This window comes from Ipomoea nil, unplaced genomic scaffold, assembly GCF_001879475.1.
Source record: "Ipomoea nil cultivar Tokyo-kokei standard unplaced genomic scaffold, Asagao_1.1 scaffold1096, whole genome shotgun sequence".
Classification (NCBI taxonomy): domain Eukaryota; kingdom Viridiplantae; phylum Streptophyta; class Magnoliopsida; order Solanales; family Convolvulaceae; genus Ipomoea; species Ipomoea nil.
In genome coordinates this window covers 911,162-919,559 of record NW_017617524.1, presented here as the reverse complement: position 1 = coordinate 919,559, position 8,398 = coordinate 911,162, and the positions used below count along the sequence as shown (strand labels likewise).

At 33.3% G+C, this 8,398-nt stretch overlaps 1 protein-coding gene across 4 annotated transcripts; it reads left to right on the top strand.

Moving 5' to 3' along the window:
* Positions 1–2,105: 2,105 nt before the first annotated feature.
* LOC109183074 (receptor-like protein 12) lies at positions 2,106–7,773 on the top strand. 4 transcript variants are annotated; one of them, XM_019333291.1, is made up of 11 exons: positions 2,106–2,555; positions 3,051–3,206; positions 3,332–3,421; positions 3,566–3,640; positions 4,056–4,202; positions 4,306–4,389; positions 4,593–4,739; positions 4,821–4,904; positions 4,989–5,150; positions 5,244–5,390; positions 5,518–7,773. In XM_019333291.1, the coding sequence occupies exons 1-11, from the start codon at positions 2,198–2,200 to the stop codon at positions 7,674–7,676; spliced, it is 3,609 nt and encodes a 1,202-aa protein (XP_019188836.1). In that variant the 5' UTR covers positions 2,106–2,197; the 3' UTR covers positions 7,677–7,773. The 4 variants fall into 4 exon arrangements, with proteins under 4 accessions (XP_019188836.1, XP_019188837.1, XP_019188838.1 ...); XM_019333292.1 differs by lacking the exon at positions 4,306–4,389; XM_019333293.1 differs by lacking the exons at positions 4,306–4,389; positions 4,593–4,739.
* The last annotated feature ends 625 nt before the right edge of the window (positions 7,774–8,398 follow it).

The window sequence follows — 8,398 nt, the reverse complement described above, 5'->3', positions numbered from 1 at the left end:
TCCGGCACGGCGCACCGTGTTTTTATCCGGGGGGACTTTGAAGGTCCCGACTTGAGCAATAGCAGTCACCTCATCCACCCTCATGCCCAAGACCAACTCCCCACGGCATAGCGTACTATGTCTTATCCGGGGGAGCTTTTGAGGTTCCGACATGAGCAATGGCTCCCTCCCCAGCCACCCTTAGGCCCAAGGTCAGCTCCCGCGGCACGGCGTACCGTGTTTTATCCGGGGAGCCTTTACAACCCCGACCTAAGCAATGGCTTATCTCCATCACTCCCTTCCCTCTTTTAACTTTTCATTTTTCCTTTCTCATATTCATCAATTCCTTGCTCTTTTTTCATCAATATTCATCCTTATTTCTCCCTCACTCCCTCTTAACTTTTTCACTTGTCTCAATCAATTTTTTTTTTTTTTTTGTTTTTTAAAGATTCATTCAAGCCAAAAGCACTCCCAACTCCAGGTGTGTGCTATACGTGGAGCCTATCAAGATCCCACCTTTCATAACACCAACTCGAATGAGCCATTAAGGAAGAAAACCACCCTAGAATCCCTTCTTGTTGTGATCCTTATCCTTCATGTCCATATAAAGAGCCGGGAGATCCACTCTTCCAATCTTCAGCTTTCCTCTACCTGCAAAATTTAATGGCTTCATTCCTACCAAAGTAGGTCCACCAAACAATCACCTGCCCAGCAATTGTTAATAATTATATTTGAATAGTATTATATATATTCATGTTAAAGAAAAGTGACATCAAATGAAAGGAGGAAATGGTGCCAATATTTTTCTTCCATGAGGTAATATCATCTAGCCTACTTGTTTGTAGAGATCAAGCCCACCTAAGAAGAAACCTGTCGTTATATCGCGGACCGCGGTGCATAATCGATTATGCACTTCGCGTTAAAACGGCGCCGTTTCTGTAGTTATAACGAAGTGACACTACAGTGTGTCTAAACCGACATTGTCTCACATATTATTTTTATATTATCAAATGAAACTGCAGTTATATCAAAATGATATTGTAGTTGTGGTGAAATGAAACTACAGAGTATGTAAAATGAAACTGAATAACATTTCACATATTTGAGTGTATATAGTACAAAGAAGCTGTAATTATATTGAAATGATCATGTAGTTGTGTTTTAATGAAACTATAGTGTATATAAAATAAAATTAAATAACATCTTCACATATTTGAGTGTATAAATATTGAATGAAACTGTAGTTATATCGAAATGAAACTGTAGTTGTGTTGAATTGAAACTGCAGTGTATACAAAATGAAACTAAAGAACAGAGTTATTTTTTGCGAAGATTCCATTTTTTTTTCATTAAATAAAATGACATCGTTTGGATGCGCGGTGCATAATCGATTATGCACCGCGGTGCAAGATATAATTTGCCAGAAGATTTCAAACCATTCGCGTGCATTTTTTTCCAAGTCAAGCTTGACTTAGAAATGAGAGTGTCAATGTCGAAAGAAACATAATTGAGTGCTACTTCTCAACCAATAAATGCATGGACGAAGCTAAAATCATATCATGGAATCTAAGTTTGGTTTTTATTTATTTTTATTTATTATTATTTTTAATTAGACTATCAAATAATTAGTTACAATTGTATTAATTAGTATTTAAGTTATATTACAATTAACTTGCTAATATAATGATTTTTTTAACATTAGTGTAATTAAGGAAGAGCTAATAAACCAAAGAAAAAAAATAATCAAATCAAATATAATTAAAATGGACAAATTAAATATGAAAATATGACTATTATCAGACATTAAAATTGGAATATAATGGACAAAGGCAAGAGGTTGTAGCCTGCGATCCTAGAAAGAGCAGCTAAGGTAACTCAAAGTTATAATCTCACCGGGCTCTTGATGATGACTTTAGGATTACAAGTCAATGAACGTGTGAAACAATCTAATCTCAACTAGAGGCCAATAATTATATATCCTAATAATAACTAATAAGCATGTACATACTTAGAGCAATAATATATCATTTTCATAATTTTTGAACTATTGAATTATTGCATCATATATGTATATAACAAACAACATAAGTAGTTGTCATATGCACTAAATATCTTCTTATTTAAGAGAGCTAAGGTTAGACAAGAATCCGTGTAGCCTCCTCAGTTACAACACTCACACAATATTGAGTCTATAGTTATACTTCTTTTAGTTCATCAAATGGGGAAATTTTTATTATGGGTTTTGATTTTGGTGATGGTAGTGAACACTTTGAGCTGTTTAGGGTGTCTCGAGGAAGAGAGGATTGCACTCTTACATGTGAAAACTCACATACTGAACAACACATATAGGAACTTTCTAGATTCATGGGTTGAAGATAAAATGAGTGATTGTTGTAAATGGTCAAGGGTGACATGTAGTAATATTACGAGGAGAGTGATTGAACTAGATCTCTCTTTTGTAAGGGATGAAAGATTTGGGAATTGGTATATCAATGCTGCTGTATTTCTCCCTTTCAAACACCTCCACTCTCTAAACTTGATGGGAAATAACATTGCTGGTGTGGTTGAGAATGGAGGTAAGTCACCTTTTTAAAACTATTTAAATTTTCATTTATTATTAGTAGTATTTAATTTTATCTATCATATCAGAGGATCAATTTGAAATTTGAAAACATTAAATTTAAAGTTTAATTTGTTAATGAGTATTTATCATATGTTCAATTCAAACAACTCAACGAACTATCTATATCAGACTTGAGACATTGAATTAGATTATTTGGCTGGTTGCAAATGCAGGTCAACTCTAAAAAACTCTATTATTTATTATTGTTATAACTGAGTACAATTTTCAATTTTGGAGGATAAATTTAAATTTCTAAGCAAAAAATTAAAAATTACAAATCATAATAATGTCAAACTACAGGAAACGAAAATAATTAATAATGGGAAATGTTCTACCCACAAGAAAGGAAAATGGGAGTAGATTTCAAGACTTAATTAAAGTCATATATATATACATATCCTGTTCAATTATATTATTATTTCATTGATATTTAATGGTATGTTAACAGGTTTTGATAAACTGTCAAAACTTCCCAATTTGAAAGATCTTGATTTGAGGTATAACAACTTGAATCGCAATATATTTTCTTCTCTCAGTCATCTTTTGTCTCTCAAGGAACTTTATTTGGATGAAAATCCTTTGGACTCACCTCATAATAATTCAGGTATGCTTATTTAACAAGTCCTATCAACTTACTATGTAAGATAATGAGTTCATTATTCAATTGATGTTGTTTAATTCGATCACGCATGCTGAATTTTTTATTATTTCATACTATAGACAATATAGGTCATGAAAGACTCTCCGGATTAAACAATTTGGAGATCCTCCGCATGAGATCAACCAAGATGGAAGAAAACAATGTCTTATCGGCTTTGAGTAAACTAATCTTTTCAAATATTATTTATATTTATGTTGCTTATATATGTCTCTGTATTATACTTAAAAGAATACAATTTAAGTGAAATAAATTTACACCTGCATCCCATGATGGGTTTTTTCTGAGTATTCTTTTTGGGACAGATTTAAAAGACTTCATCAGCTTAAAGGATCTCGACATAAGCGAGAACAAATTCCAAAGCTTTGAACCAATTAAAGGTATTGGAGGGAGGGAAATGTTTTTGAAGCATTTATGTTGACAAAATTTATAAAATATACTTTGTAAGTTGGAGGGAGAAAAATGTGTAATGACTTAATAAGCTTACTGTAATGAATTTGTAATATTGACTTAATGAATATGTAATAATATCTTAATAAACATGATAGGCTAATTAAATAATATATGTGCAGTTTTCAAAAAAAAAACAAAAATAATATATGTGCAATTTAAACATCCTAAAGCTTTTTAATGATATATTTTTTATACATTAATTTTATTTGTACCAAAAAAATAAAAAAAAAATTATGTTTAAAAATAATTTAGGGGGAGGGATATTAATTTATTAAAATTAAAATTAAAATTAAAATTTTCCAACCACTTAGTAAGTACTCTTTCTTGCAATGTCTTTGACAGATTTAAAGGACTTGATCAATTTGAAGGAGCTAGACATTAGCTACAACAAATTTAATAACATCATATTCCAGCTGGTTAAAGGGCTTCCTTCACTCAAGATTCTGTATTTGAGTGAAAATGATATTCACGGACGACTGCTCATACAAGGTGCATACCATATATAACAGCAAAATTGTACTGTTTCATATTATACCTTCAATTATTTGTCAACCTAAAATGTGAATGATTTGCCTTCCGACTTATTCTACAGACATAAATGCCTTAAGCAATCTGAAGGAATTATATTTGGATGACAATTATATTGAGGGCTTTGAGACCTTTGCAAGCTTTTCAGGTCAATTAAATTAGTTTTATCTAATTAAATTTTTTCAAAATGATCTTACTTGTATTTGTTATTCTTGCCTTGTGACGTATATTGTTAATTTTTTTATTGAATTTATTTTGAGGATATTATTGAAGGAAAAGTATTGATAAATGTTGTTAAATAATTCTTGGAATAATCATATCATAAGTTGTCTAACTTAAGTTTTTGTACAGATGGAAGAAGATTAATGAAATTGGAGAGATTGAGTTTGGACAACAATAGGTTTAATAGCAGCATCTTCAAGTCACTTAAAGAGTTCCCTTCACTTAAAATTCTGAGTTTGAGAGAAAATAATTTTCACGGATCACTGCATATACAAGGTTCCTTCATTCAATCTCTATCTTCAATTAATATTTGCCGATCTACAACGTGAATCATGTACCCTTCAACTTTTTCTGCAGATATAAATGCTTTGAGCAGTTTGGAGGACTTAGATTTGAGTTATAATTCATTTGAGGACTTTGAGACCTCTACAAGCCTTTCAGGTCAATTAGTTTTACATAATTATTATATTTTTTCCTAACATATATCTTTAACTTAACCTTTTATATTTTGTAATGTGGAATTAGGAGCATCAAGTCAAATTAAAAACAACAGTCATCATCTCCAGTTGCACTTAAATAGCATCAAGTGTAACATGACAAAGCTATTACAGTCTTTGGCAACACTTCCATCCATTAAGAGCCTCAGTTTAGAAGATAACAACATTACAAGCATTGGTGCAATTCATGGTGAGGAAAATGAAAGATCTACTCGTCTTACTTGCATTCTGCTCACACCATTTCTTTTCTCTAATTTTGTTTTATGTGTATGTGGCATTTAAGCATTGAGGAATCTAAGCATGCTAGAAGAGTTGGTTCTTGACTACTCTTGCCTACATAAGGACTTTCTTCAAAACATTGGACCAATGAACTCGCTCAAAGTATTATCAACGAATGGAGCACAATTAAGAAGTACATTACCTAATAAAGGTAAAATTATCGTTTCTTATCAATTGTTATTCCTTTTATGGCTATAACCATACACTCCATAATAACTAATTAAGTGTATGTCATTTCATTTTTGTAACTTAAATTTTTTGTGATTACATCGTTATAGGTTGGTGTGAACTAAGGAGCCTCCAAGAGCTTTGGTTTAGTGAAACTCAATTGGAGGGAACACTGCCGCCATGTTTGAAAAATTTAACATCTCTTAGTTTAATTGATCTCTCTCAAAATGGGCTTATTGGAAACATTGGTTCGTCTCCGCTTTCAACACTCAAGTCACTCAAATATCTATTAATTTCGAGTACTTCTTTTGAAGTCCCAAGCTCATTCAGATTTTTTGCTAATCATACTAAGCTTAGAGGCATTTTTGCTAATGGAAATAAGGTGATTACAGAAACTGAGTTGCAAAGCTGGGTGCCTAAGTTCCAATTAGAAGTCTTTTATATGTCAAATTGCATCGGCCTTCTAAAGTTGCCAACATTTCTTCACTACCAGCATAATCTGAAGGTTTTTGAGATCTCCAATAACAATTTGGAGGGAGAATTTCCCATCTGGTTGCTACAAAACAACACGGAACTCATTTATTTTCTAATGAATTCCAATGCTTTCACAGGAGTCTTTAAGTTGTCGTCACATCGTAACACTGACATGACGATAATTGATGTCTCCAACAACAAGTTATGTGGAGAGATTCCTAACAACTTAAGTTCATCCTTTCCAAATGTTGTTGCATTGAACCTCTCTTATAACTTGTTTGAGGGTCAGATACCTTCCAATCTTGGAAAATTGAAAGATTTGGAAATTTTGGAGTTGTCAAATAATTCATTGACAGGGGCCATTCCTAAGGAGTTGCTGATAGGTTGCTCTTGGTTGGAAATGCTAAAACTGTCAAACAATAAATTGGAAGGAGAAATACTCCAAGAATTTATTCACTTGGATTCACTCTGGTACCTTCACCTTGATGGTAACAATTTCACAGGCACCATAAAAGATAGTCTTTTGAATATCAATTTGATATTTTTGGATATTAGTGACAACAAATTTGTTGGAAATATTCCAAGATGGATGGGTCACATGAGAAGTTTAGAACAACTCTCTATGTCCAAGAATCATCTTGAAGGTTCTATCCCTATTGAGGTGTGTAGCCTGGAATTACTCTCTATTTTAGACTTGTCAGAGAACAACTTAACAGGGTCAATTCCATCTTGCTTCAATCCATCCTCAATAAAGCATGTTGATCTGAGTAAAAATCACCTGGGAGGTCAACTTACACGTGCTTTTTTTAATAACAGTGCCTTGATAATATTGGATCTTAGTTACAATGATTTTGTTGGAACAATTCCAGAATGGATAGGCAGTGTCTCCAAATTGAGCATTCTTCTCCTCAAAGCAAATCGGTTTGATGGTAAGATTCCAATTCAAATATGTCAACTTATGAGACTAAGTATATTGGACTTGTCTAGTAACCAACTGACAGGTTTAATCCCCAAATGCTTGGGTAAGATAAGTTTAGAGGTGACCAATGAAAAATCAAAAGCCATGGTATATATGTATAGAGGTTTCAACATTGGATCAACAATTCTATTTTATTCCTCCGATATAAATGATTTCACCATTGATATCTCACCAAGCAGTGCTCCTCCAGAAGTGGAATTTACAACAAAGGGAAATTCATATTACTATGAAGGTAGCATCCTCACTTATATGTCTGGAATTGATCTCTCTGCTAATAGGTTAATTGGTGAAATCCCATTTGAGTTGGGAAATTTGACTGAGATACGTGCATTAAACTTGTCACATAACAACCTTAATGGCACGATCCCAGAAACATTTTCTAAGTTACACAATATTGAGAGCTTAGATCTTTCCCACAACAAGTTGAATGGGAAAATTCCAAACACACTACTCAAGCTCTACTCATTGGAGGTGTTTAGTGTTGCATACAACAATTTAACAGGTGCCATACCAAAACAAAATGCTCAATTTGGAACTTTTGATGAAAGCTGTTATGAGGGAAATCCTTATTTGTGTGGGCCACCATTACAAGTCAGCTGCAGCAGCATTAAGTCATTGCCATCTCCATTGCCGACTAACACAAATGGTGAGAGTGAAGAAAGTACTGGTATTGATATGGAGGTTTTCTACATCACTTTTGGTGTATCTTATGTTGTTTTTTTGTTGGGAATAGTGTTAGTGTTATATATAAATCCTTACTGGAGAAACACTTGGTTTCAACTGATTGAGTCCATTGTATATAAGTGGCATGGCTAAGGAAAAAACTAAATACTCATAGATCAAATGTATTGTAATTTGTAATAATGTAGAGACTTACTCATTTGCCAAGGCCACTTCGAATCTTACTATTTTATCACGTACTGTTCTTATGTTTCATTTTTCAGTATTTTCTAATTTTTATTTTTCAGTAAAAATTAAAACAAAATGTTCATTAATAAATATGTCAAGGTGAAACCAAAGAAGTTGTTGCGGACCTAACATTGGTCCTGGTAGGACTTGTAGCTACGACGAAACCGGTCAAGTTCATAATTATGAGAGACACCCTCGCATTCGTTTGGAGACCAGCAAGAGGAATGAGTGTCAAGGAACTCACTTCAAATCTCTTCTTGTTTCTGATTTTTTTCATGAGTTTGATCTGAAACGTATTCTTGAAGATGGGCCATGGACTTTTGAGCAATCCTTGCTAGTGCCGAAAAGGCTGAACCCGGATGAATTTGGTCATTATGTCACCCTCAATAAGGCAGAATTCTGGATCCAAGTTGATAAACTTCCAGTGAGCTTATTCACGGAAAAGATGGCAGAGGCTATTGGAAACTTCTTGGGAGTGTTCGTAAAAGCCGATAAGAAAAATTTTGACGGAATTTGGATGTCATTCTTGAAAGTTCGTGTCCTCGTTGATTTTACCAAACTTATGAAAAGGAAGCTGAAACTAAACAAAGGAGGGCACCAAAGTTGCTAGGTGGAATTCCAATATGAAC

Bases quoted from the DNA above. Each gene is read 5' to 3' on its own strand.
- LOC109183074 (XM_019333291.1), top strand. From the start codon at position 2,198: ATGGGGAAATTTTTATTATGGGTTTTGATTTTGGTGATGGTAGTGAAC. The intron at 4,390-4,592 runs GTCAATTAAATT...GTTTTTGTACAG, and splicing joins GACCTTTGCAAGCTTTTCAG to ATGGAAGAAGATTAATGAAA. The intron at 5,391-5,517 runs GTAAAATTATCG...ACATCGTTATAG, and splicing joins AAGTACATTACCTAATAAAG to GTTGGTGTGAACTAAGGAGC.